The sequence below is a fragment of the Aspergillus vadensis genome (assembly GCF_003184925.1).
Source record: "Aspergillus vadensis CBS 113365 unplaced genomic scaffold BO88scaffold_29, whole genome shotgun sequence".
NCBI lineage: Eukaryota > Fungi > Ascomycota > Eurotiomycetes > Eurotiales > Aspergillaceae > Aspergillus > Aspergillus vadensis.
The window spans coordinates 437143-462976 of NW_020292067.1; the positions used below are offsets into that span (position 1 = coordinate 437143).

The window sequence follows — 25834 nt, forward strand, 5'->3', positions numbered from 1 at the left end:
TTACTTCTACTGTATAGTACTAATTACTACATAGAAGTGCATGTATCATATACCTCGGATACACAAAAGATAGTAGATCAAAGGGAAAAAGATTCTCATATATGCATGCGTATATACTATCCAGACCAAGGGCTAATCCTGATTCTGATCTAATCTTTCTTCGAATCCTTTTAGGAAATGGAAGCCATGTGATGCGACGTGGAAGATTTCAGTCACGTCACTGACTAAGGGACGTAAGTTCAGTCGCATAGTTATACCATACCCTCTGACGCCAAAAACGGGAAAAGTAAAGTAAAGATGGATAGAATATGAGGGGTATTAAAAAGAGAAGGAATCGAATTGGAGATGGGGTAGAAAACGGAAACACCGAAATGTATAAAGCAGAAATCGGCAATGCAGAAAAAGGGGAGGGAGAAGAGAAGAGAAGAGCTTTATTTCGACACACACCCTACGACGGCGGTAAGTACATCGAGATGAGATAGTATTTGTATGTGTTTGTGTGTAGTGTGCAATTCAGAGGGTATAATATTGGCAATGGACAAACGGGGGATGATTGGCAGATTAGACCAGAATTGGTGTTGGTTTGGAAGACCAAGGACCGGGGGAAATTTCTATTCAGCACCGTCTTCTTTGGGTTTCTCTTTTTCGCTAGGTGTGCCCATAAAGGAGGAATCGTCGGATGAAAAGGATGGGGTGCGCACGCCCTCTCGGATTTGGGCCTGCGTCAAAGGCGACAGACCACGAGTGGCGGCTTTGGATGCCTTCTTCTTTCGTGATTGTTGGATCTGTTGTTCTGTGCTTGGACTTGTGCTTCCGCGGCGGGGACGGCCACTGACGGATGACCTGGACGGGGGTCGGTCGTCAGTGTCAACGGGGGTAGTGCTGCGCGATGGCGTGCGGGAGTGGGATTCGGAGCGTGGTCCACCGCGTCGCAAGGGCGACTTGGATTCATGGACGAGCTTTGAGATACTGGACGAATGGTGGTGGTGATGGGTGGGACGATGTGGGATCTTGTCAGCATCGCCGGGTCGGCTGATCGTTGCGGCAGCGACTCGTCGGCGTTGCGACGCCTTCCAACTCAATCCGAACCACCAGAACCAGCCGCCGTCCTGCTGGGCGAGCTGACGCTCCCTTTGGCGCAACTTCTGGCGCAGCTGAGCACGACGATCATTCTCCTTATCCCAGAACTCGCTGCGGTATTCATCCCAATTCTCGCGAAACTCGGGCGAGAATGACTTCGGCAGTAGGAGAAGTCGAATGTAGTCCCCTCCCGGGCTGAGGTCTTCCTGTACCAGACCTGATTCCGCGTCGTGGTTGTAGTACTGCTGGTAGTGCTGCCGACTACCACGTCTTTCGGACGCAGGGCGCTCGACGTAGTGGAAATCGCCCACGGGGGACGGGAAAAAGGGTGCAGAGAAGGGAAAGAGAAAAGAGAGGTAGGAGAACAGTTCCTGCCACCAGGGACCTCGGATGACCACGATCTTGGTGTTCATGGTGCGGAGGCCGCGGTTGGCTACGGCGAGCCAGCGCCGCGGCCAACGAACTCCCCGTTCCCATTGCCCGGTTCCCCAGACCAGGAGCGCAGTGACCACACCACCCATCAGGGCGACCTTTTCTCCCATTTCGACTACCCAATAGACCGATCCTCCGACACCGCGGCCATCTTCGCGCGGGCGGAGAAAGAGCGCGTAGGCAAAGTAGGCGATCCAGGCGGCAAGCAAGAGAAGGAAAAAGGTATTTTGTCGGCGGCGTTCCCGGAGAGCCAGGTATTGAGCTCGCAGAGAGCTCTCGAGAATGAGGAGATTGAGGTATATCTGGGGTGGGGAAGAGGGGAGGGTCGACAGTGGATCGGGAGTTGACGACCGTGGCGGGGAAGAGGGATCGTTAGAGGGAGCTTGGGAGTGAAATGCAGGCGCCAATGATTCGGAGGAGGATGTCGCAGAAGATGCAAGGCGATTATTGGGTGCTGGAGAACCCTTGACCAGTTGGTCTAGGCTTGCTGAGGCCATGGTGAGCTCTGGAGTGGAAGCCAGAGAAAGTGGAAAGACGAGGAAGGGCCAGGGAGATCGGGTTCGTCTGAACGGAAAAGAATAGATGGACCAGAATTAAGCTCCGAGGCTCAGATCGCAGGGGAAAATTCAATAACACGGAGGTGGATTTTTGGCCTTTGCGGCCCAGCGCTATCTCATCGCATGGAAAAAAAGAAGGAGTTGTGAGAGAGACAGGAAAAAGGTATGGGGAGAGGGAGAGGGAGAAGGAGAGGACAAGAAAGAGTGAAGCATCGTCATCCATTCATTCCATCGGCCAACACTTGGTTGAGGCTCCACTTCCGCTGGACATTTCAGCTGTTCCTTTTCTCAACTTTCGGCCTTCTCCTCTTTCCCCTCTTCTGTTTCAATCTACTGCCTCTCTTTTGTATATGTATGTATACGCTGTCTTTCACCATCAGGTTCTTTAAATGTGCAGGTTAGGTACTGCTGACTCATTTATTATCTTCAGCGTCATCATCTCTGGTTGCCTAACCCTCAAAACTATTCTTTAACTCCATCTCGGATCGGGGTTAACGGTCTTAGGCGTTGTCCTCAACCGTTTCTCGTTTTGTTCCACTGACTTGTTTCTTACTCTCTCCACTGCGCCTCCCTAAAAACAGAACTTAATCTATTTTCCACTCGCTGTCTTTAAATACCCCCTTCTTCTCCGTTGCAGTCGAGAGAGTGACAGAGCTTTTCCCTCTGTCACTCCGTCTTTCTTAGCGACAAAGTGTCGATCGCGCGATTCCCCTCGCTTTCTTTTCAGGTCCCAGTCTCACGTTCCTGGACCTCGTTTGAAAGCGCTCGATACATCTCCTCTTCTACCCGACCGACGGAATCTAGACGCTCGTCGTCTACATCTACGATGGCCTCCGAGTCGCTCAACTCGCCCAGCGGCCAGTTCCGCGGCCGCAGCCAGGAACCCGTGGCTTCTGGCCGAGAGAGTACGCCACATGCAGCGCGCGGAGCCAGCGCAACGCCTCCCCCCTTGGCCTGGTTTCCCCTAGGCTACAGGGAAGGCTTTAGTCAATGGGTACGTTTCTTTACTGAGGAACAAAGTCAATTGTCGCATGGGTGACTGAGACTGGGTTTTCTTCCAGTGGGCGTCTTTACCCGCCGCCACAGCCGAACACAGAGTTCTTTCCCACCTCCCTTATCTCCAGCATCAACCCCCAACCCACCTACAGACCGGTAAAACGAGCAATGTTTCCGGAGGCACAGGCAGTCTCCAGTCCGCCGATCAAACCCAACAGGGCGAGGTATCAGCCAGTTCTACCAATGACCCGTACGGCCCTCGAATGTGGCGCTCCAGCATGGTGGAGCTGAGCGGGAAAAATCGGGCTCTGAACGAGTTCTCAGTCGAGCGGATTGGTGAAGAAGCAGATCAGCATCTGGTCATGCTTCATGGATACGGTGCCGGTCTGGGGTTTTTCTATAAAAATTTCGAGCCGCTTAGTCGCCTGAAAGGGTGGCAACTCCATGCGCTGGACCTCCTGGGCATGGGCCGCAGCACGCGACCGCCCTTTCGCATCAAAGCGAAGGAGCGTGAGCAGGCCATCGAAGAGGCAGAGGCATGGTTCGTGGACGCGCTGGAAGAATGGCGAGTCAAGCGCAACATCGACCGTTTCACCCTCCTCGGTCATAGTTTGGGAGGCTACATGGCCGTGGCATACGCTCTCAAATATCCGGGGCGACTCAACAAGCTTATTCTAGCTTCCCCCGTAGGAATTCCAGAGGATCCATATGCTGTGCGGGCTGAAATGCCTGCACCAAACGAGTCGACTATGGCGAATGAGCTCACCCAGAACCAGCGCAATATCGCCGAATCCGCCTCTTCGGTTCCCCCCACTGAGCTTCAGAAAGGCGACAACAATATTCTGCTGAAGGGTTCCCCTACAAATAGTGGTGCTTCCCCGGACCAGCCGCCCCGGCGCATGGTTCCCAAGTGGTTCGCCTACCTCTGGGATGCCAACATCTCACCCTTTAGTTTGGTGCGATGGGCGGGACCGCTCGGTCCGCGCCTGGTCTCCGGGTGGACATCCCGACGCTTCTCCCATCTGCCGGCAGAGGAGGCCAAGTCTCTGCACGACTACTCGTATTCGATCTTCAGCATGCGCGGCAGCGGCGAATACGCTCTATCGTACATTCTCGCTCCGGGCGCATTCGCCCGCAGCCCGCTAATCCGCCGCATCGAGGGCGTCGGTCGTCAATACATCCAGCAAAACCCGTCCCCCGCATCTGCTGTCCTCGAGTCTGCAAAGGCCGCAGCTACAACGACCACCTCCCAATCTAATACAGAATCATCCTCTACCAACTCCGCCCCCTCAACGACACCTAAGCGCGAAAACGGTCTCCCCATCATCTTCATGTATGGCGACCACGACTGGATGGACGTAAAGGGCGGAATAGCCGCGAAGGCTAAGCTCGATCAAGAGAAGGAGCGTATCTTGCAGAACGCGACGGTAGAGGAACGCGAAACAGACAATGGCTCGGCCAAGGTGGTTATCATCAAGAGGGCAGGCCATCATATTTATCTGGACGGATGGGAAGAATTCAACCGGATCGTCTTGGCTGAGATGGAGCAGGTGGCTGAGAAGGAGAGAGCTAATCGATCTTCATAGAGCTCTGCATTACTATACAGTCTAGTCTGACCAACAAAAGGTCAGAATTTTCATTTTTTGTTTCAAGAGGTGTTCATGATGTGTTGGGTCACTAAATAGCGGGATTTGTTCTTTTGTTTTCTTCTGGAATCAGTAAATACATGATGGGTTCGATTCTTCATAGATCGGGCGATGTCTCAAAGGGTATCTGTCGATCATGGACTACGTGGAATGTAAATACCTTAACGGTAGAAGTAGGAATGTGATGGGAAAATAGCATTGAAGTATAGAAAATATAAGATTCGTGTGCCATGATCAGTAAATCGCTAGGAAAATGGAGAATTACCCCTGTCATATCCAGCCGGAAAATATTTAATTAGATAGCACATTATCCAGACATATCCCACGAAACAACGCCACCAAATGAGCGTGAACATGAGCATGACCGAGATGATGCTAAGAAACTATAACGCCCGCTCCGCCCCCGACGACGCCCTGGTCAACTTCACCCCACTATTCGGCCCCGACATACTCCTCCTCCGATATCTCACGCCAGCCGGGTAATGCACCATAGACTTGGCCGATGGCCTCGGCGATCGTCGCTCTTCACCTGGTGTCGTTGACCCGCTCGTGCTGCTCGTGCTACCGGGTCGGAAGGAGAAATATCCCCCTGATCCATCAGTAGGGCTCGATACTCGAGGTATCGATGCACTTGGGAACCTCTCTGTGGGCGAGGGCGTGCAGAAGAGCGTGTTTCTGCTATTTTGCTGCTGTGATAGTGGTGGTGAGGTAGCCCTACGTTGCGGATGATCTAGAGCATCCGGCAGTGAGGATTTCGGGGACAGGCTAGTGGATAGTAAGGAGGTGGTTGCGGAGCGATGGTGATGGCGGGTGATGTTACTGTTGCCTCCGGGGGGAGGGCTGGTTGAAGCCATTTGTCGATGTCTCCAGGGGAGGGTTTCGAAGGGTTCACTGTTGGTGCTGCTGCTGTTGCTGTTGTTTCGGATTGGGAGTAGTGGCTGAGAAGGAAGTTCTAGTCGCTCGTTGATGGATAGCCATGCTCTTTCGTCGTTATCGTTGGTGGTGAGATTTGGTGAGGGGGAGGCGGTGTCTGAGAGGAGATGATGGCCTGGGTATCTTGTCGTTGTGGCAGTGGTGGTGGTTGTTGTTGCTGTGGTTGCTGCTGCTGTTGTGGTTGCACAGCGCCAGCCACCTAGACCTTCGAAGTCGCGGCCTTCGTCGCCACTGATGAGGGTTAGGAGGGCAGAGGGGGCAGAATGGCGTGGGGGTGTGTTTCTTGGAGGTTCATCTTTGCGATACAGTGGAACAGTGCTGGTGTCTTGGGTTGAGGAGGTGGAGGTTGTAGTGGTCAAACTGTTCGTTCGGCGAGGAGCATTGGGACTTGGACGATAAGTTGCGAGGGCAGTGAGGAGTCCGTTGTTTAAGCTGTGGTCGACGGAGCGACGCTTGGGCGTTATGGAGGCTGCTGGAGTGGTGGGCTCAGATGCGGAGAAGTTGAGGAGGGAGGTGTTGGCGGCTGTTGGGATGACAAAGTAGTTTGTGATTATGGCAAGACATAGTTCGATATAGATGACAGAGAAGCGGAGGAGAAGAAATACGATGGAAAGGAAGGTGGTGAAGCATGCGAACAGGGCGAGAGGGAGGGAGAAGAGAGTGAGGAGGGGGAGAGTCAAGAAGGCGGAGATAGAGGACATGAAGATGAGGGGACTAGGGCAGCTATAGAGTGGGCTATAGAAGGTGGAAGGAGGATGTTGAATACATGGAAATATTTGTTTTCTTACTAGATATATGAGAAGCAAGTGGCATGATTATAGTAGGAAGGAATAGTTCTGCAGTGTCCATGCAGGGTACATAGCAATCATGATTGCATCCCCAGATCTAAAATGCGGAGAAGCGGACAATGAAGAAGCATGTGATGCTCGATATCCGCTGCCTGCCCCAGGCATCAGTACACCGCGTATCGCGTTCGTATCGGCGGGCTTTTCCTTACGTCACAGCTTCGCTCTCCATTCATCACCCATCGTTTGTCAATCAACAATCCCCAAGCTACCTCTGAAAACATTATTCTTTTTGCCTTGATACTCGAACTCCTCCTCGGCTTTTTGGCATTTTCTTTTCACATGCACCATGTCCGAGACCACTCAGAATGATGCATTTCCTTGGCACTTGGGGGTGTTTGACGCCCATTGTCACCCCACTGACACCATGTCATCCATTGCGGAAATCCCCCAGATGAAAGTATTGACATTGACAGTCATGTCCACTCGTGGAGAGGACCAAGACTTAGTGCTTCAGACCGCCACATCCTTGACCCAGGGTCAGGAGTCCGCCCAAAGTTCGACAACAGGGCCTGTGCTTCCGTGCTTTGGCTGGCACCCATGGTTCTCGCATCAAATCATCGACGATGTGACTGGTTCGCCCGACACCAATGATACTACCTCACCAATTGAGCGGAAGAAGCTGCACTATAAAGAGGTCCTTACTCCAGAGCCAGATGATGACTTCATCCTGTCGTTACCTGATCCAAAGCCGCTGTCAGAGTTGCTGTCGGAATCTCGAGCACGGTTGCTGGCGTATCCCCATTCACTTGTGGGTGAGGTTGGCCTTGATCGTGCTTTTAGGCTTCCCAAGGCGTGGACCGAGGAGGAAAAAGAAACTCGGGATGAGCGAATGACCCCCGGGTCGCGCGAAGGTAGACAGCTCTCGCCGTATCGTGTTCAGTTGGCGCATCAAAAAGCCATCTTGGAGGCTCAGTTGCGCCTAGCTGGAGAACTTCAACGACCAGTCTCTGTGCATAGCGTTCAGGCTCATGGGGCGGTCTTTGACCTCTTCAAGGCCCTTTGGTCTGGGCATGAGCGGAAGAGCGCCTCACGGCGGGAGAGACGCCGACGATATAGCGTTGCAGATGCGCACGCAGAGAGCGACGCAGAGGATGAACGAAAGCAACAAGTGCCAGCAAAGCCAGAAGAAAAGTCTCTCCCATTTCCACCACGGATCTGCATGCATTCTTACTCCGGACCGGTGGAGCCATTGAAGCAATTTCTGCATCAATCCAATCCTTCAGACGTCTATTTCTCCTTCTCTTCCGTGATAAACTTCGGCGGACCTTCGTCAAAGAAGGTCATCGACGTTATCAAGGCTTTGCCTGATGATAGGGTACTCATTGAGAGCGATCTGCATACGGCGGGTCAACAAATGGATGACTTGCTTGAGGAAATCGCTCGACAGATCTGCGACATCCGTGGGTGGGATTTACATCAAGGCGTTCAACAGCTCGCTGAAAATTGGAAAAGGTTCGTTTTTGGATGATACATCCAACTGCGGGATGTTAGGCACATGCAAGTCTATTAGTCCAGAGCCGACATACGTACATAATCACATACTGAAAGATTTGCGTTGTGTCAGCGTTAACAAGGTATGGAAGCAACGCATCATTCAGAGTCAATAGTGCTGGGCCATCACGCTAACTTCCCAACCTAGCAAGCATTCGAACCCAAATTAGTTGGAATACTCCAATTCTCCAGGATGTCTAGAAGCACTCGTATGAAATTGCGTCTAAACAATGGAGAAACGACATTTACGCTATTATAGACCAACCCAAAAAGAAGGCAGTAAAGAAAAGAACATGCTAGAGACACCGTCAGTGTAGCCCTCCTATTTTACATGGTTATTTGTATCATCAGCACCACCTGACTGTGGCGTCACACTTTCGTACACAATGGTGATGTTATCTGTACGACGGATGTGCCCCATATAATGGCTCTCGTCCCCGTGATCGTCAACTGTCTGCAAAATGCTATCTTGGCTGCCAACATCTGCGACCATCGTATTGCCTTTGCTTTTCCGGTGTCCGGACCGCTTGCTGTTCCACTTGTCGGAGTCGGGCAGTTGTGTACTGCTCTCTTTGTACTGATATCCGCTGGTACTTCTCAGACTGCGCTTTCCGAGAATTATTTCGAGAAGCGGTTGTAACGTGGGGATACATGAGGCCAGGATCACGACGTTCGATTCGATACTGTCGAGAATATTGTCAATATCCGGGATCTCCTCTCAACGGCTTAGTGCCACAAAGTACACATAGTGGCTTACCTTGTCCAGATCACAAGATCTGCTGTGGCATCTGCTATAGTGTCAGTCGGACTCCGGACATACGGCGTTTCGTCAAAAGCAACTTACATGTCGTATCGCTGAGATCAGCAAGACCTGGTAACTGCATGCACTTGATGATTGCCATTGCACAAGCGCTATATTCTTGTTTATTAGCGAAAACTGATGGCGATGGGCTCTCCGAGCTCTTGCTTACACCGCACTCAGGCCTAACGCTGCACACAATGCCAATCGTTTCCGCAGCGACATATGGAGCTTCAGCAAAATGACTGTCGGATATATTGCCAAATAGAGATCCGTAAAAGCAGATACGGCTATCATTGCTTAAGCTCGGCTTATCTTATCATTCTGTTAGGGTCGCACCTACCTCCAGTGAAGATGGCATAGTCTACAAGGATCCACGAGCTCCGGCAATGTGCGCCCTTCGACAAAAGAGACGTGTCCCAAAGAGCTCTCGCTGGATCGCACATGGTAAAGAGCAACAAGATGCAAATGCACGACACTAGTGCCACGAACCCCGTCAGCCCCCACAAGATCGCACGTTGTATAGTTGTCGGATTCAGGAAACGGCTCAGCAGGGCTGCCACGGCTAATTTGGGTAAGGCAAAGGAGATTATACCCAAGGCGAAGTTGATATAGTTGACTAGCAGAACAAGTTCTAGTCTATCTGCTATGACGACTGCATGTTTTCCGTAACCTAGAGCGACGTCGACCGTGGTTACTACAGAATATGATATGCTGAACACCTAAATATCGTCAGAATTTACGGCAAAAAGGGCCATTGTGTCAGTCGGACCTGGAAAAGAGTGTACTTGACTCACCATTGACGCTGCGATCAGCCAGTCATCTGCACCTGGGTTGCGCAAGACTTTGATACGGATGAAGAGCCTGGCTGCCACAGCTAGAATTGCAAGACTGGTCATGGCCCAGAAGACAGCCAATATTCGTGGGCCCTTAGTCTGGTGGGCATAATCTGGAGATACAGCAGCCATCGCTTCGTATCCAGCATCCACAAGTTTGGTTGGACATGGATAAGTCGAATGCCGCAAACATCAAACAGTCCTCCGTTGAAGTGATTCCAGCAAAAAGTTCAATTCGCGACTCAGGCTATCCAGAGATCCATCTAAGGGGTTTACGTACAGGCATTTCATTGTACTTTGACAGGATTTGCTTTTCCTCTAGTGTCAATTAGTTCACTAGCTGTGCAACATAATCCCTGTCTCTTCGAAGGCCGATTACGGACCATCTCGTGCATCCGAAGTCGCCTTAGAGTTTCATGGAGGATCTTTTGTCTTCAACCTTTATATTATTCTCGTTCTAGGCTCTGGAGTCGAGACACCTAGATCCAGAGTAATGTAAATTCATTAAACCCCTGACCAGGAATAATGTGCGGTCTACTACTGTCTGACACAGACGATAGCATCGAAGCCGTCCAGTAAATCCCCAGGCAAGCAAACCAATAGCGGCATAGAAACGTGGCACCCTCATACACATCATTTAATGATGTGGGATCACTTTCGGCCTAGAGCCGGCCTTCGATTATATTGTCGGCCGAGGTAACATGCCCGACATTCCAGGGTTCAGCACACTGTCCGTGTTGAAATAAGCAGGAGACGGTCATTGCTAGATCGAGATTGGTGGATTGGACGCTACTACGGAATAGTTGGGATCGATCAAGAAAGACAAGGAGCACATGAAATGAACAGGTCCCAATATTAACCGAGCTTCTTGACCTTCCCACAGTTCCGACTTCCGAACGAGCTTCTGCCCGGAGTCCGGTTCCACAACGACGGCGCCGGCGCCGGCGTCACGCACCATCTCACACCGTTCTATCCCTAGCGTATAGTGCAATGCCTTAGTGAGTTACGTACGCTGCTTTCTTTGTCCTTTTGGACGCCACTGCCCGCAATTTAGATTGATAATAGGAATCGCTTCTATACATTCAAGTATTCCCAGCTAATCGGCGATTTTTGAGATTGCAATTCTCCCTTGAAATAGACGATCAAAAGATAGTGCTTGTGCGCAACTTCAAAGCGCTTCCGAACACTGAGTACATGTGGCTCAATGTCACTTTCCCCTACAGCAAAATTTAAGGCTGAACATCATGAGCCTATATTGCTTGTCTTACCTGGACGATCCACCATGTTCTTGGCATCGCAGAGTTCCCCAGCAGCCAAGTACACCGTCGCTACAGGGTCGTACCATAGTGCTAACATTTAACCATCTCCTATTGATATTAAATTATTCATCGGATTTCCCACTATAGACTAGTAACACATGGGCAGTTCAAAAGTACGATGCAGGCCCGGGCCTATGGATGTCAATGGCGCGAAGTGTGGTGTCATGCGCTATCCGAGTATCCCTGCAAGCCAGCAGTGCGGTTTGCGCGGTGATAATTTATTGAAAGCAACCCTTGTCCGTCTCAGGGGTACCTCTGCTTTTGTTACTGAGACACGGATGCTTCTAACAGCACTGGCATAGACAAACTTCACTACGCTCACTGAAACGCGTGGCACAAGTATAATCATTTCGCCGATGCCAGCTACTCCTGGCTCAAGATGAATGAATTAACCCCGGTACTTCGATTCTTGCGATTGTAGGATCTATTGGTATGAACCCTTGTCCTTACACGGCACCTATCTCGCGAATCCCGTTTGGCGCCTGTTAATTGTTAATTAAGATAGACTAGTCCGAGAATACGGCGCAGCAGTGGCACTCTATAAAAGTGCGCTAAATGCTTTTGGTGCGAAGCCGTCGGGGCCGGACTCTATGTCATGAGCGGACTCCCGTCCTCGAACCCCGTCTATCTCTGATTCAGAACTAATTATACTGCTATTTCCGTGATCTTATTAGTGAGAGTTCCGCACTAAGAAAGCTAGACCATCCAGTCTCGAACACCCACCAGAAATCGGCGGAGAGACTAATACAATGTCATATTGCCGCTGCCACCTCACTCGTGCGGATCCTCTAAATTAATTCTCCGTTTTAAACCACCATGTCTAGTTACCCACGGTACCAGCTAATCACAGAGAGAACATAGAGAAGGAGCTCTGTAAACCCTGTCTGTTTTCCGCCATTGCATCTAGCGATATGGAGCCTGCGTTAATGTGGCACGCGTCTTTGACCTAGCCGGACCATTGGTATGGAAATTTCATTATCTGCTAATGACAATACAAGCAACCAACCAGGGTCATTACTACCCCTCTCCAAGGAGTGGAGTCTATTAAGGCGTCGCCGTTACATTAGCGACCCTACTGCAGGTCGCCAGAGTGGGCAGAAGTGGGATAAATGACCAGTGGAGGTTGCAGTATCAGGCTGGTCTCCTTGATTTGAACCCTCAGTGGGCACGGAAGGGAATGGAGGCTAACTATATTGCTCTAAGTACCATAAGTAAAGTATTCTAGTACGGGCTATATTGTAGTACTATGGAAGCGCGCAAGGCGAGAAGCCTACATAGGCTGCTCATTCCGTCTGGCTGCCGACCCATATTAAGTAGTAGAAGGCGCCATTCAAACGGACATCTTGCATAGCCCTTATAACCCACTCCGAAAGCAATCCCAAAATAACTACAAAATGCCTCATAAAAACGGCACAACAGTCATTGAACATTATAACAACGGAGATCACACCAATGGCCATCACACCAATGGACACCATACGAAAGGCACCCATTCCAACGGCCATGTGCCGTCCCAGTCGAACGTGAGCGTGGACACGATTGCCATTTCACCAAATGCACCAGACGCTGTTCCAGCTCTGATCGACCAGATCGCATCCCACAAATCCATCTCTCTGGAGGATTCACAAGAAAGACTAAGACTGCGAGATGCTGCGAGATCCTTAGCGAATGCGCTGGAGACCCCGCGCGAGGCGATTGTCAGACAGTGCTGGACTACAGTAAGTCCTGTCTATTACACGAATTCTAAAGAAATGCTTTGCGATGTGTGTATGCTGGCTGAGATCTAACAAATGGTCTCTGCTGTAGGCTACTCTGCACGCTGCTATTGAAACTGCCCTCGCTATAGGTGTGTTCAGCGAGTTATCTCGGGACGAGCCCAAGTCTGTCGCAGAGCTTGCGGTGACTACACAGAGTGATCCGGTCTTGTTGTGTAAGTATCCACCAATTCACTTGCAATTCTGGCATGTATTTCTCAGGTCGAGTTGTGTTTTACTTACCCCTCCCAGCGCGCATCATGAAGCATCTGGCATCTATGACCGTCGTCACTGAAGCGGGACCGGACGAGTACATCGCAACGAATCTCTCGATCACACTGAGTGTGGAGCGATATGGAGATGCTTTCCCTGCCCTGTAGGTGACACCCAGGGTGCCAATAAAAAGGTCAAGGTACTAACATTAATTTTGCAAACCCCAGCTCAGGTTGGTTATACCCAGGTATCTACGCTATCCCTGCCTTCCTTAAACAGAACGGTTTCCGCAACCCAACCGATCCCACCAAGTCCCCATATCAGCTGGGACAGCGTGTCGACGAACACTTCTTCGAATTGGTACAAAAGAACCCTACCCTTGCCAAACAATTCGGCAACCACATGTCGGTGTACCATCAGGGACGACCGAGCTGGATGGACAAGGGCTTCTACCCAGTGCAGGAGCTGTTGATTGAGGGTACTGAGCTGAGCGAGAAGGACGTCTTCTTGGTTGATGTGGGTGGTAGCACTGGGCACGATGTGTCTGAATTCCGTCGCAAGTGGCCGGAAGTGCCTGGGCGGCTTGTGGTGCAGGATCTCCCACAGGTTATAGAAACTGTGAAGGACGTGCATGTGTCCATTGACCCAATGGCGCATAATTTCTTTACGGAGCAGCCGGTGAAAGGTAAGGCTTGAAACGGTTACTCTAGTGATTGATGCATAGGGCTGACAAGGTTCAGGAGCACGGGTGTACTATATGCATTCGGTTCTACATGACTGGCCTGATGATGTGTGCGGTCAGATCCTGTCCAACCTTATCCCAGCCATGAAACCGGGGTACAGTAAGCTGTTGATCAATGAGTATGTTGTCCCCAGTCTCGACGCGCATTTCGAAACGACTAGCCTTGACATGATCATGATGTCAATTGCCTCGGGGGAACGGACGGAGAAGCACTGGACTACGTTGATTGAATCGGCGGGGTTAAAAGTAGTCAAGATCTGGACGGTGGAAAAGGGAGTGGAGAGCTTGATAGAGTGCGAATTGGCGTGAAATCAGGACCTGTCTACGATGCAGGAGAAATCGGTATGAGTACCATGGATCCGGTTAGCCGTACATTTTTGTCAAACACTTTATCTCGAGAATGTAGTATGTTGATAAGGAATTTTACCAACGGTCCAGTGAGAGAGAAGGAATGGACGATAGGCGGACTGATAACGGAGCTACGCCGGGAGTGGATCCCAGGGTGGATAAGCGCACGGAGGGAGACACCGGCTGTCACACAGATGCAGGGCAGGATAATGGGAGGGGTCCTGGGCGTGGGTAGTAAACTAGGTATGCTCCAAACTAACCATGGGCAGGATGGTAGCATTCAAACGGCGGGCAATGACAGGCTTCCAGAAGACGAGGAGAACAAGCATCGAAGGTCTGACTAAATTCAATGGAATCGATCAGCACCCCGCCACGTGACTCCCCCAGACCCGCCCTGGATGGGCCCCACCCGATTGCCCATTATCGACCAATCACAGCCATGCCGAGCAAAGCAATTCGAGTTTCCCGCCTTTTCTCCTCTTCATGTCTGCCATTTCTCCTCCTCCTTCTCCTTCTTCTTCTTTCCGTCTGCTTCATTCTCCTCTCCAATCCTTCTGTTCGTGGGTAGATCATGTCCTGATCTGACCTTATGCTCTATCCCTCAGATCTCTCGGATAAGGGATGACGAATTAGCGAGTCTCCGGACCCTTGGATCTGTGTCGATGTTTCGGCAATGACCTCCGCAGCGCACAGCAGTCATCCACCCGCCGGGAATGGGGTGACTAAGCGCAAGTCAGGTACGCTCTGCAAATATCATCAAGGACTCTGCATATATCTGCTGTTCTTTTTATGGTTCTAATGAAATTGTCCTTCTAGGCTCCGCGGCCTGCGTCCACTGCCATCGGCGCAAAGTCCGATGCGATGCCCGCATCGTCGGCCTCCCATGCTCCAATTGTCGTTCCGCGGGGAAGACCGACTGTCGGATTCACGAAAAGAAGAAGCGTCTGGCTGTGCGATCAATCCTCGACCCTGTTCCAATCCGCTGTCGACCGCCTCCTGCTTCTTCTGAGCCTACACACAGACATTCTTTGCCCCTCACGGCTACAACCCCGCCTGACGCTTTCACCACCACTTTCCGCGGCGTCCAACCGGAAGTGACAACGCCTGTCGCACCTCCCACCTCTAGCCTACATAACCTTCATCAAACGCTTAATCATAATGTTAATCAACACCCTCCCCTTAATGGCGCCGGGTCAGCTTCAGAACCTCCGGCATATAACCGTCCTCCGGGCCCGGATGTCTCGGCCGAATCAGACTCGCATGCAGACTTGGAGAAACGACTAGTGAAGCTGATCGATGAGGAAGAATCGGGCAGTCGGGAGATTCGTCGGGGTGTACGAGCTATATATGTGGGCCATGAGCTGTCGAACATGTCTTTCTTGATCCGTCAGCAACGTGACAAGGATGACGACGTGTATCACTTTGCAGGCAATGAGATTCCGCGACGACAGTTAAGGACCGGACATGATCAGCTCCTCATGGATGCTCTCACTTTGCCTGAACCGGCCCTAGCAGATGAGCTAGTGCAAGCTTACTTCGACCACGTCAATCCGGGGTATCCTATCATTGACGAGGACCTGTTCATGGCGCAGTATCGCAATCGAGACCCCGCTGATCCTCCCCCAATATTGCTGCTACAAGCCATCCTGTTGGTGGGAGCCCATGTCACGCGTCCCAAAGCAGAACGCGATGCCCTCAAGGACATTTTTTTCCGTCGTGCCAAGTGGCTATTTGATTCCCGTATTGAGCGTAATCGCGATATCCTGGTGCAAGCTGCCCTCCTCTTGACTTGGCACTCGGATGGTGCCGACGATGATGTCGCAGCGAATGCGCATTATTGGGTGGGTGTAGCTGCCAGGATTGCTACTGGTCTTGGAATGCACCGAAATCCTATCTCCAGCCGGTTTGTCTCCCGTGATCGCCGAATGTGGAGGAGGCTATGGTATATCATAGTGCAATTCGACGTTATGGTATCGCTTTCCTATGGTCGACCGCAGGCAATGTAAGCAGATACCTCCTCCTGTCCTTCCCAATAGGTTGCTGACTTTATACACAGTAATCTCGAAGACTCCGATGTGTCTCCATTGACAATTTCCGACTTTGAAGGCTGCGGACCTCGTGTTCAATCCGACTATGTGATCCATTTTTCCGAACTCTCAGTGATGATCTCGTATATCGTTCGAAGCCGCTTCGGACTACGAGTGAGTCCAGAGCGTCGCAAAGCTGTCCTCCTCGAAGCCGACGAAGCCCTTGCCAATTGGTCTCTGAAACTGCCCGATAAACTACGTCTCCGAGCATCCGACATGGACCCCTGGTCCGCCATGCTCCATCTCACCTACAACAACTTCCTGATCCTCCTCCACCGCCCACACCCCCGAGCATCCGCCTACTCAGATGACTACGGGCCACACGACGCCGAAATCTGCAGTGCAGCCGCAGGAGTCATCACCTCCATCTTCGAAGAACTCCGACTAAATGACCGCCTCAAGTTCCTCTGGTACTCCGGCGTCCACACCCTCTTCACGGCCATGATCCAAGTCCGCGTCGAACTCCGCTTCTCCAACCCCGTCCTAGCAATCAACGCTCTCCGCCGCTTTGACTCAGCCTCCTACTCCCTCCGCGAGCTAGCAAGCTACTGGTTCCATGCCAACACCATCCTCCGCCTCTTCGAAGACTCCAGACGCCTCCAAGAAGATCTCCGAATGGCCACCAGCGAACGACCACCCCGTCGCTTCAGCAACCCTCAAGACCAACCCAAAACCACCCTACACTCCACTACTTCCACTTCCACCTCCGCACCCACAACATTGCAAACAACACGAACCCCCAATCCACACCCCACAGACCGCCCCCTCCCCTTCGAAGTCCCCACCCCAGACTCCTCCACGAACCACCTCCCGACAAGCCCACACCACAATCACCCTCAACCTCAGCCCCAACAACAACAACCTCACCATCATCATCTAGACGCCTGGATCCCCCCACCCCCACCCTCCGTCACCATGACCCCCGTCGTCGACGCCATCGACGCCGACGCGCCCCGCGAATCCCTCGACTGGCGCCAACTCTTCTCCTTCACGGATTTGGACCAACCCGTGCTACCAATGGCCATGGAAGGACTACCCGAGTTAGAGGATGAATGGCGTCAGATCTACTGGCAGGAGACTCCGATGTCGGATCTTCTGTTAGATGGAGGGTGGATGCATGGATAAATATCTCGTACCCCTGGTGTCTGAATCTGTGGTTGCTTTCCTGTTAATTTAGCGAGTCGTGGTATTTTTTTACTTGATTTGGTTAGATTGGCATTTTTTCCTCTATGATGATGACTATGATGATGACATCTTGATTTTGTTTATTTCTATCGATCGTCCCGTTGTTTATATGATGGATGGAAAGCTAGCCCGTTCTTCTCTTGAGTACGTTCGTAATTAGGGGGATTCAGGTTACACCGCGCAAGCCGTTCATGAACTATTTTTCGTCGTACAGGATTCATCTAGCGGTAACCATAAGACTTGGCCTCTACGGTTTGAAATACAACCACGTGATTTTTTTTGGCTGTCAGGGACAGTGAAGTCCAATCCATGTTCTATTTGTCAGGTTCCTGTTGTCTTCTTTCCCCCTTCTGAACAGTATCCCATACTCTGCAATAAATAATGACAAAGACACACACATACACGCAAATAATAGATACTCAACTCAGACAATAATTACATGTAACTGGGCCCTAGCAATCGGGGGGTGGGAACCCCTTTTTCTCTGGTCAACCATAACGCGCAGAGGAATATTGTACTCGTAAGCATGAAAATATATGGGTAACCTCTTCTTGGTTGGCTTGATGATGAGAAGGTGGTTGCTTGTATATGAAGGTGACTGAGAACGCCAAGAGGGCCTGGCACGTCGGCTGGTGCTCTAGCCGATTGTAGAAGAGAAGATGAAGAATCAGAAGCAAAAATAAACCAAATCAGTGAAAAACTATCTCTCGGCTCCGTTGTTCCTGTCGTATTGCTTGATTCGTGTTCGTTCCGTTAATATCCCGTAAGTAACCCATCGTATCGTACCGCGTAATTAGGATCGCTGTACAGGGAGTAACATCCGGAAACGTTCGTCGCTTGGGCCTGTGATCCCAGCCGCCTTTCATGCTGGAGACGAGGGGCATCCAGCCTCTGCAGGGGTGAAGGGAGGCTGATGTTCGAGTCTCTGCTTGTCCGATTCCGAAGAAGACCCTTGCTGCAGGATAGTCGTCAAGTCCAGCGGATGGTTCTCCCGCACAGTAGCATACTAATAAGATTCACCGGTGGTGCCGTTGTGCGGCTGGCCGACCATCGGGGGGTAGCCATAGGCGGAAGTGTCCTGCTCAGACGGGTCCAAGCTTTGGTTCATGATATTGTTGGCGCTATCAGCAGCATCAGGAAACCCTGCACCAGGTCCCATTGGACGGCCACCAGGACCGGCAGGCCCGGGGGCCCCTACGGGCGCGCCAGCACCATATCCACTGCTTGTTGGACGGTTCTGGTGCTCGCCTCTTGCGGATTGGGTCTAGAGGAATCATTAGCGTCCGGATACGTCATGAAACTCAATGTCGCCTGTTACGAGGAAAGGCAACATGATTGGGGACGGTTGCACAGGTCTCACCTCGCGATACTTGGACAGGTAAATCTTAAGGGCCTCTGCATAGTTTTCAAACCCGAGGGAGGTCATGGCGAATAGAATGTCCTCCCCGTTGACAGTCTTGCGCTTTTCCTGCTGGCATTTCTCGGAGGCTACGGACAAATGGGTAAGACTCCGTCAGTAAAAGAGCTTGTAAAGCAGGTGTGGTCGCACGAACCTTCGCTAGTAATGAATGAGATGAACTCGCTCACACATTCTTGCATACACTCCTTGGCCTCCTTTGCGATTTTGGCATTTTCAGGCAAAGCCAGCTTCATGATACGGGCGACTTAATTCGCAACATTAGTATCCTGACATGGTATCAACTGTGATATATGCGAGGGTCGCAGGCATGAATGAAAGTGATCAGGCGTCTTTTACTTCCAGACATTAGGAGGGTAGGTGGGCTTATATGATGGGGAATGTGCGAACAACCAAGAGACGAATGAGGGAAGAGCCCGGAGAGGCGTTATCCAATCCATGAAAACTCAAGTCACAAAATATACAAAAGGACTGGCGGTTAGGATCAAATAAAGGCAACGGGGGTGTGCGGTTGAAGGGGGTGGGTGAACCATCATAGTAGGGCAAGAGGCGGTTGACCAGCAGATAAACGTAAGGTACGCGCAAATCAGGAAAAAAAGAAAGCTGCAAGGGAACGCAACTAACCATTTGCAATTGGCAGCCATCTATCCTGCTCCTTCACCTCGAACTCTCCCTGACCCTGCGCCTGAGTGTCTTGTTGGTCCTTATCCATTTGTTCCTGGTCTTCACCCGATTGAACTTCGGGTTCCACCTCCGGTTCCTTCGAGGGAGAGGTCGACGACATGATTTTTAGCTGTTCTGAGAACGTGCAGAGATACTGGATTTAGAACGGGGGCTTGTCTCTAACTGCTCTGTTGGCAAACCACGTCAGAGCTGCGTGCAGCACGCGGTAGATTCTCGATCTCGCGCGCTATGATACAGCCGCGCCAAGGACAACGAGGGTGCGTCTGGCTGGGCAGCGATTCGCTTCACGACAGCCTGAACGGGGAAAGACGGGCGTAGTTGCGCGTGTGGGGGATTGGCAATGCTTCTGCGATAGTCCTGCTTTAGCGTCGTGAGCAAGGACCGGCGGGATCTATTATTCGACGAGGAGGGTGGAGGGAGGGAGGGGGGTTGTGTGTTTGGTCGCAGCAGGCGTTTCTGTTTGTTATTGTTTTCTAAGGTACTTTAAATCTGTCTTGCCTGTCTGTCTTTTGGGATTTCCAGCGCGTTTCTTTTTTTCGTATTTCTTTTTTCTTCTTCTCTTTTTGATTTAATTTCTTTCTTCTTCTAAATGGAAAGATCTGATTTGATTAGCCAGAGTAAAGATGGATACAGCACCAGAAACCTGGAAACTCTTTTTTTGGGCAAAGCCCCTGTGGCTCAGTGTGGAGGGAGGTTTAGAGGGCAGCGCGTGCGCGACTTCAGGAGTGGTCACGTCAGCAAGCCATGCGCACTTGACAGTTTCCAGCAGCCGGAAGATCTGGGAACAAGTCGGGGCGGGATGTGACGCGGGTAATGCAACACGGAAGTAACCGTGGGTCAGACTGGCAGTGTGGCACGTTGCGCAGCTGGGAAAAGCAGCAAAACCAACAATTAAAGAGGGAGCAACCGACCAGGCGATTGGATCAAATTCCGGTGGCCCACGACGCTGGGGGATGGATGGGGCGTGTTGAGTTATTGGCTTACCGTCCAGTAGAGAGCAGGCAAATGGTCGTAGGGCAGGTATTACTGGGGACGGCCGCGATGCGCGCAGCAATCAATTGGCGAACCAGAAGTCCCTGGCAAGACGAGCAACGATCACTGGTTGTTGCGAGAAAGTCCCCCAACACCAATGAGATCGGACGGAGATCTAGATATAAACGGTGTTTCTCCAACGGAGGGGACTCGATGGATGAAATTGATGATGATGCTAGATCTAATGGAATCGCGATTGATGAGTGTTGAATGCTTGCTCACTCTCAAAAGATAGATGAGAAAGAGAGAGAAGAGGGAAGAGAGAGAGAGCGCGAGAGAGACGGAGACAGAAAGAACGAGGAAACGCGAGACGCTGCTGATGGCCTCAGGACTCTATTACGCTCCCCTTACGCGGTATCCTTGTGTATTGGTCTGTTTTCGGAAAGGTGCAGACCCTCAATTGCGGGTGAGGGGAGATGAGGGGGGTCACGATACGGTATTACACGTGATGTCGGCCTGACATCGTCATCATCAAGTTTACCAGAGACGAACCATGCGATCTACAATTGGGATACATCTTCTCGGGTCACTCTGTCGCGAATATATTACGGAGCATCTGCAGTATAGTAAGTTTCAGATTTGGCTATCTCCGAGCTCATCCGGCTCGGGCGCAAGCTTCCCCATAATCAAGGCCATGGCCCCCGTTGATCTGTATCCTGCATCTATCTGATCTGACATCCTATGAGCTTGCACTATGGGCAACTTTCTGGCCGATCTAGAGTCCACATCTTGAGCAAACTAAAACCAGAGGTATTGCTACCCTGGCTGAGACTGCATGATCAAATGTACCAAATTCATGCATGGATGTAAAATCCTGGCGAAAGTGTGGACCGGATAGCAGGTGTCATATCAGGCACCAATGTATAATCCTTCAATCTTGGACCCAAATCGTCAAACAAAGCAGTCAAGGATGACCGCATAGAAGCTGCTGATAAACAAGTAGTAGCAGCTTCTGTCCACACCACCATCTTGAGGATTGCTTTCTTCAAGTGTGAAACAGCCTACTTTATGGTTGTCATTAGGCGAGATTGCTAAGTGGAACCTCTGCAGCCCAACGCTCAGAAGATGGTGGGGATAAGGACAAAGGCATCCATCCACCAAGTGCTTCATTTACGTTATCATTAACTTTGCAGGTTCATACCCAACAGTCACCACCATCACTACTTGTTGAGTTATAAAAGTTACTAAAGGAAGGAAGGATCTTAGCCCAGGACTCAGGAGCCATGACCTCCAAGTATCACATCACAATCACTTATCTACATACACAACGGCCTGAGGCTATCATGAAGCAGCCAGTCAGAATGGGCTACAGGCGTCCTTGTGCCTGGACAATGTGACCAGTAGAGTAGATCAAACTTGGGCGAAGCAAGCAGCCTTAATCCGGTCGGCTGCAGCTTAGACGCCTTGTCCCACTGAAGCCAACTCATCCGAGCCACACCCTCCCCTTCGACGCATAAGCGCCTCGAGCGAATTGGTCAGTATACGCGCCCTAAGAAAAACCCGCCGGAAAGCCAAACCTGAGTCAAATAGAGGAGACATCGTTGAAGAAGATGATAAAGAAGGCCTCAACACCATGCAAGACTGTATGTAGGTCACTACTAATAGCTATCTACATCAACTATTAACTTCCCGACCAGCATCATCAAACAAAAGCTTAATGTCTCACTTCTCGCAGTTCAGACTGATGAAATCTTCCTTGACCCGGCACTGCTCATTAGGCACGAGTGCATCGGAGGCCGCAGCTGTCTCTGGTAGAACGCCGGTCCCTGTCGATTTGCCTCATTCTGTTATCGATGACGTGTGGAACTTCTAATCCTTTGTCTCACCCGGTGTTGGGTAGTCATAGTCACAATCTTGGTGGTTTGGGGATTGCAAAGCATCACTGAAGCGCAAACAGACGACCGTGCAATCACCGGGCACTTGTTGTTAACGCCGCAGTCGCAAATCTCCTAACTCCGAGATATATACTAATCACTACAGTAGAAGTCCGTGGTAAAGTGAAGAGGAACATTTTCATTTTAGACCCCACATATGGGGAAACCGGCCACTCCTAGGCCGCCTCAGCAACATACCAAGCATTTACATAGAAGGCAAAGGGAACACATGACAGCGAAGGGAAGAGATGATGAAAATGGAGAGCTAGAAACGGACCGGGTATGTATGAACATGCATGTATGTAATGTGAGGAACTATGAAAGGTCAAGTAAGTAGACTTCTCCCAAGGGTTGGCTTGCTTGCTTCCATCCTCTCTCCTGATACAATAATTGGGTTGATAAAAAAAGATTAGATGGGCGGTCTAAAAGGTTCTTGTAAGGCGAATATAAGGGTTTGTGAAAGAATGGCCCTGGATACCGTTCACGGCTCGGTCCAGTCCACCTGGTCTGTTACAGGATCGGAACCGTCCTTGGCATACGTGATACGGAGACGAAGGCGGAGCTTAGGTGGGAGGGCCTGAAAGAACTTTAGTCAAAAGCAAGCAAAAATGTCGCGGTTGGTTGTAACTTACCCCAGTGAGTGCTGCAACTTTGAGCATCTGGATGCCTTCGTCACCAGCATCGAGATCAGCCTTGTTGATCGCGCTGAGCTGTAGCTTCTGACTCTTGGGCACGGCTGCTTGCAATCCAACATTGGAGAAGCGGCCAAAGCTTGAAGTGTTGCGGAAACGAGCCTGAATCTGCGCACTCCCACCGCTGCCACGTTGGACCTGGAGGGCAAGGGAGAGGTCGTTCTTGTTGAAGGCCGTGTGAGCAGGAGCCGCCGAAGGGGCAGGAGCGGGTGCGGGCGAGGCAGAAGATCCCAGGCCTGCTAGGAGATCCAGAGAAGATGCAGGCTCGGCAGGTTTGGGAGACGGCGTGCTTCCGTTCGTGTTGAACAAGTCCATGATAGCGCTGGTATTGGCAGATCCTGCAGGCTTCTGTGCGGGTTGGGGAGAAGGTGAGGATAGGCTGGAGTCGCCGCCGAGGATATCGGCAAGGAGATCAGCCGTATTCTGGGAACCGTTGGTAGTTGGGCTGGTAGGTGGGGCGTCGCCGCCCATGAGGTCCAGAAGCATGTCCTGCTCAGCCTGTTTAGCAGGCTTCTTGGATTTGTCTTTCAGAATCTTGCTCTGGCGCTTCTTGGTCGGTGCACCCAACACTCTTTGTTCTTCGCGGATCTCAGGCGGAGGCATGCGTTCGAGAACTCCACGACGAATCTGGTCATAGCCGAACAGGTTGACATACTCGACAGCCCGCTGTTGAATCTCAACACTCAGATCGGCAGTCCGGCTGCTGAGGAAGCGACGGAGCCGCTCAACCTGTGCTGCATCGGACATGCGCACAGTAAGCTTCATAGAGGCCGTAGTGATGTACTCCACCACTGTTTGGGTGGCGTATGTGCTATTGAGGATGTTGGTGAATAGGTCAACAATGTCGCTCTCTTTGACCTCTTTGACCAGCTCCTCTTCCTCATACTGACCACCACGGAGAAGGTTGTCACCGTACTCGCCAATGACCCAGGTAGCCGCAAGGGTAAGGCCTTCTTGCGAGATGTCTTCCTTCAACGAGAGATAGAGCTTCTGCACAGAGTAGGTCTGCAGCTCTGGCGTAGTGGCGATGAGGCGAACAAAGGACGAGAGAATCTGCTCCTTAACATAGGCACCGGCAAGCTTGAGTACTCGGAGAATCGTATCAACGTGCCAGCGTTTGTTAGGGGCATATCGATCAGCAGCGATACCAATTTGAGTTGTCATGGCTGGCTTGAACTCGTTGTCGGCAACTTCCAGGAAAGCGAGCAGCTCTCTAACAAGGACGCGCACGTTGCTCTCATTGATCAACATGAAGCTGAGATCAAGGGCACGCCTTCTGATACTGATGTCCGGGTCGCGGAGACACTCCAGGATGGTGTTGCGGTGCCGCTGAACGGCATTGGGCTCAATTGCAACAACTTTGTTCAGCGTGTTGAGAGCAACGTAACGAATATTGTTGTCCTTGTTGGTCAGGAACTTTCCAAGAATGTTGACACCCAGCACCCTCAGTCCAGAATCTGCTTCGATATCGAGAATGGTCAGGACAGCCTCGTAGAGAATAGCGTTGCCGACGTTCTTTGTCGAGTCGGTGTTGGTGGCCACCTGGGCCAGAATGTCGTTGATCATTTCGCTAGTCGCCGCATCCCCTCTACCTAGTACTCTGAGGAGGCGCAGGATCTTCACCTGGAGGAAGGGATCGGTGATACCGGAGACGTCATGTTCTGGAGCGTATCCCGAGGTGGTCAACCCCTTTAGGGAGCGCACAAGACCACCAGCCAACGGCCGGAACATCTCGATCACACCCTCCTGTCCTTCTTCCGCCTCCTCGGCTTCACACATGTCAATCGCAAGCGTTAAACCGCACAGCAGAACACCGTGGTTCCTGTCCGACAGAAGGGTCTTTGCCTTTTCCAGGAAATGCTCCTGCAGGTCGGGAACCTTGCGACATACACGCATGGCACACAGTGCCGCCTTCCTCCGAATATAAGGGTTTGCAGTAGACATTAGGTTTTCGACTTCGGGAAAAAGGTCTCGGGACATTTCGACGGAGGCGATATTGCCCAGGGCGCAGAGGGCCAAGCCGACGATGTATTGGTTGGAGTGATTAAGGTCACTGCAAGACATCAGCCAGGATATTCTACGCCGATCTTGAATACGAAACTCACTTCTTCAATGAGTTCGTTACTAGCGTCAAAACTTCTTGGTTCTCATCCAGTAACAGCATCGTCCCCAAGTATCCCAGGCGCTTGTCGGCGAAACGGTGGGAGGCCAGTAACTTCAGACATTCGATTTGACCAAAGTGTGTCCGTTCACCGAGTGTGAATAAATAGAGAAGCTTGGCCACATTGTTTCTCCTGCGCAAAGAAGTGAGCGGCGGGTTCGAGGGTTTGTAGAGGTTGGCGGTGCCAATGCTAACCGGATGCCCGAATCATGGCTCTCTTCCCTGAAAGACGCACGGATGGCCGCACTCTCCTTTTGAATGACTGCTCGTTCATCGGCGATTGTTTTGGCAGACCGTACATTTCGGATAAACTGCTTGACTATATATGATAGGCGGGAGAGGGGGCGACAGTTAGCGATCGAATTCCGGGGACAGGGGCATGGGAGCAGTATAGCAATGTGGGGGAGGGTTCAACACAAGGACACCTACGGGATGCCATGGCGGCCACAAGGACCCCCGGATGGGGAGGTGAAAAGAAGGGGGAGGATCGACGTGAAGGGGAGGGTCGGAGAAAAAGAACGGATGCGAAGAGACCAGTCTGCGCGATCCGGAGGTCGGTGATATGGAGGAAATAATAATGACGGGGTCAGGGAGTAATGGTCGGATGCAGCAGCAGCAACGCAGTCGTCGAGAGCCTCGCCCGTCCTTTGCGAGTTGGCCGGCTTGGCATCCCTCAAGGGCGGCCGGCGCATCACGTGCTGGCACCGT

General features: G+C 51.4%; 10 protein-coding genes across 10 annotated transcripts; 5 read left to right on the forward strand and 5 right to left on the reverse strand.

Annotated features, from left to right (window-relative positions):
- Positions 1 to 546: 546 nt before the first annotated feature.
- BO88DRAFT_160975 (Spo7-like protein) lies at positions 547 to 2121 on the reverse strand. The gene has a single exon (XM_025701596.1). The coding sequence runs from the start codon at positions 2007 to 2009 to the stop codon at positions 612 to 614; it is 1398 nt and encodes a 465-aa protein (XP_025558505.1). The 5' UTR covers positions 2010 to 2121; the 3' UTR covers positions 547 to 611.
- Positions 2122 to 2800: 679 nt separating this feature from the next.
- On the forward strand, positions 2801 to 4941 carry BO88DRAFT_408362 (putative alpha/beta hydrolase). The gene is made up of 2 exons (XM_025707690.1): positions 2801 to 3063; positions 3131 to 4941. Exons 1-2 carry the CDS (start codon positions 2896 to 2898, stop codon positions 4649 to 4651), a joined length of 1689 nt encoding a protein of 562 aa, XP_025558506.1. The 5' UTR covers positions 2801 to 2895; the 3' UTR covers positions 4652 to 4941.
- Positions 4811 to 6498, reverse strand: BO88DRAFT_160971 (uncharacterized protein). Its single transcript, XM_025701595.1, has 2 exons — positions 4977 to 6498; positions 4811 to 4852 (listed from the first exon to the last, which is right to left on the reverse strand). The coding sequence occupies exon 1, from the start codon at positions 6343 to 6345 to the stop codon at positions 5095 to 5097; it is 1251 nt and encodes a 416-aa protein (XP_025558507.1). The 5' UTR covers positions 6346 to 6498; the 3' UTR covers positions 4811 to 4852; positions 4977 to 5094.
- Positions 6499 to 6672: 174 nt separating this feature from the next.
- Positions 6673 to 8330, forward strand: BO88DRAFT_160984 (TatD family hydrolase). The gene is made up of 2 exons (XM_025701597.1): positions 6673 to 8066; positions 8132 to 8330. Exon 1 carries the CDS (start codon positions 6779 to 6781, stop codon positions 7958 to 7960), a length of 1182 nt encoding a protein of 393 aa, XP_025558508.1. The 5' UTR covers positions 6673 to 6778; the 3' UTR covers positions 7961 to 8066; positions 8132 to 8330.
- Positions 8306 to 9999, reverse strand: BO88DRAFT_397137 (uncharacterized protein; the record flags this gene model as incomplete). Its single annotated transcript, XM_025705267.1, has 6 exons — positions 9580 to 9999; positions 9275 to 9504; positions 9126 to 9215; positions 8828 to 9072; positions 8741 to 8771; positions 8306 to 8666 (listed from the first exon to the last, which is right to left on the reverse strand). The coding sequence occupies exons 1-6, from the start codon at positions 9748 to 9750 to the stop codon at positions 8306 to 8308; spliced, it is 1128 nt and encodes a 375-aa protein (XP_025558509.1). The 5' UTR covers positions 9751 to 9999.
- A 2294-nt stretch (positions 10000 to 12293) lies between these two features.
- BO88DRAFT_472944 (o-methyltransferase) lies at positions 12294 to 14284 on the forward strand. Its single transcript, XM_025711750.1, has 5 exons — positions 12294 to 12655; positions 12744 to 12867; positions 12944 to 13067; positions 13132 to 13589; positions 13645 to 14284. Exons 1-5 carry the CDS (start codon positions 12332 to 12334, stop codon positions 13953 to 13955), a joined length of 1341 nt encoding a protein of 446 aa, XP_025558510.1. The 5' UTR covers positions 12294 to 12331; the 3' UTR covers positions 13956 to 14284.
- Positions 14285 to 14506: 222 nt separating this feature from the next.
- BO88DRAFT_491369 (C6 transcription factor) lies at positions 14507 to 17603 on the forward strand. Its single transcript, XM_025712851.1, has 3 exons — positions 14507 to 14731; positions 14811 to 15996; positions 16051 to 17603. Exons 1-3 carry the CDS (start codon positions 14668 to 14670, stop codon positions 17204 to 17206), a joined length of 2406 nt encoding a protein of 801 aa, XP_025558511.1. The 5' UTR covers positions 14507 to 14667; the 3' UTR covers positions 17207 to 17603.
- A 416-nt stretch (positions 17604 to 18019) lies between these two features.
- BO88DRAFT_429478 (nuclear transcription factor Y subunit beta) lies at positions 18020 to 19467 on the reverse strand (the record flags this gene model as incomplete). The annotated part of the gene is made up of 5 exons (XM_025709155.1): positions 18020 to 18221; positions 18274 to 18530; positions 18627 to 18754; positions 18820 to 18930; positions 19308 to 19467. 5 exons carry the CDS (start codon positions 19465 to 19467, stop codon positions 18020 to 18022), a joined length of 858 nt encoding a protein of 285 aa, XP_025558512.1.
- An 857-nt stretch (positions 19468 to 20324) lies between these two features.
- Positions 20325 to 21736, forward strand: BO88DRAFT_429479 (uncharacterized protein; the record flags this gene model as incomplete). The annotated part of the gene is made up of 6 exons (XM_025709156.1): positions 20325 to 20604; positions 20635 to 20769; positions 20821 to 20924; positions 20953 to 21042; positions 21422 to 21500; positions 21594 to 21736. The coding sequence occupies 6 exons, from the start codon at positions 20325 to 20327 to the stop codon at positions 21734 to 21736; spliced, it is 831 nt and encodes a 276-aa protein (XP_025558513.1).
- Positions 21737 to 22403: 667 nt separating this feature from the next.
- BO88DRAFT_408367 (AP-1 complex subunit gamma) lies at positions 22404 to 25721 on the reverse strand. The gene is made up of 5 exons (XM_025707691.1): positions 25556 to 25721; positions 25322 to 25445; positions 25071 to 25259; positions 22906 to 25018; positions 22404 to 22850 (listed from the first exon to the last, which is right to left on the reverse strand). Exons 1-5 carry the CDS (start codon positions 25563 to 25565, stop codon positions 22755 to 22757), a joined length of 2532 nt encoding a protein of 843 aa, XP_025558514.1. The 5' UTR covers positions 25566 to 25721; the 3' UTR covers positions 22404 to 22754.
- Positions 25722 to 25834: the final 113 nt, after the last annotated feature.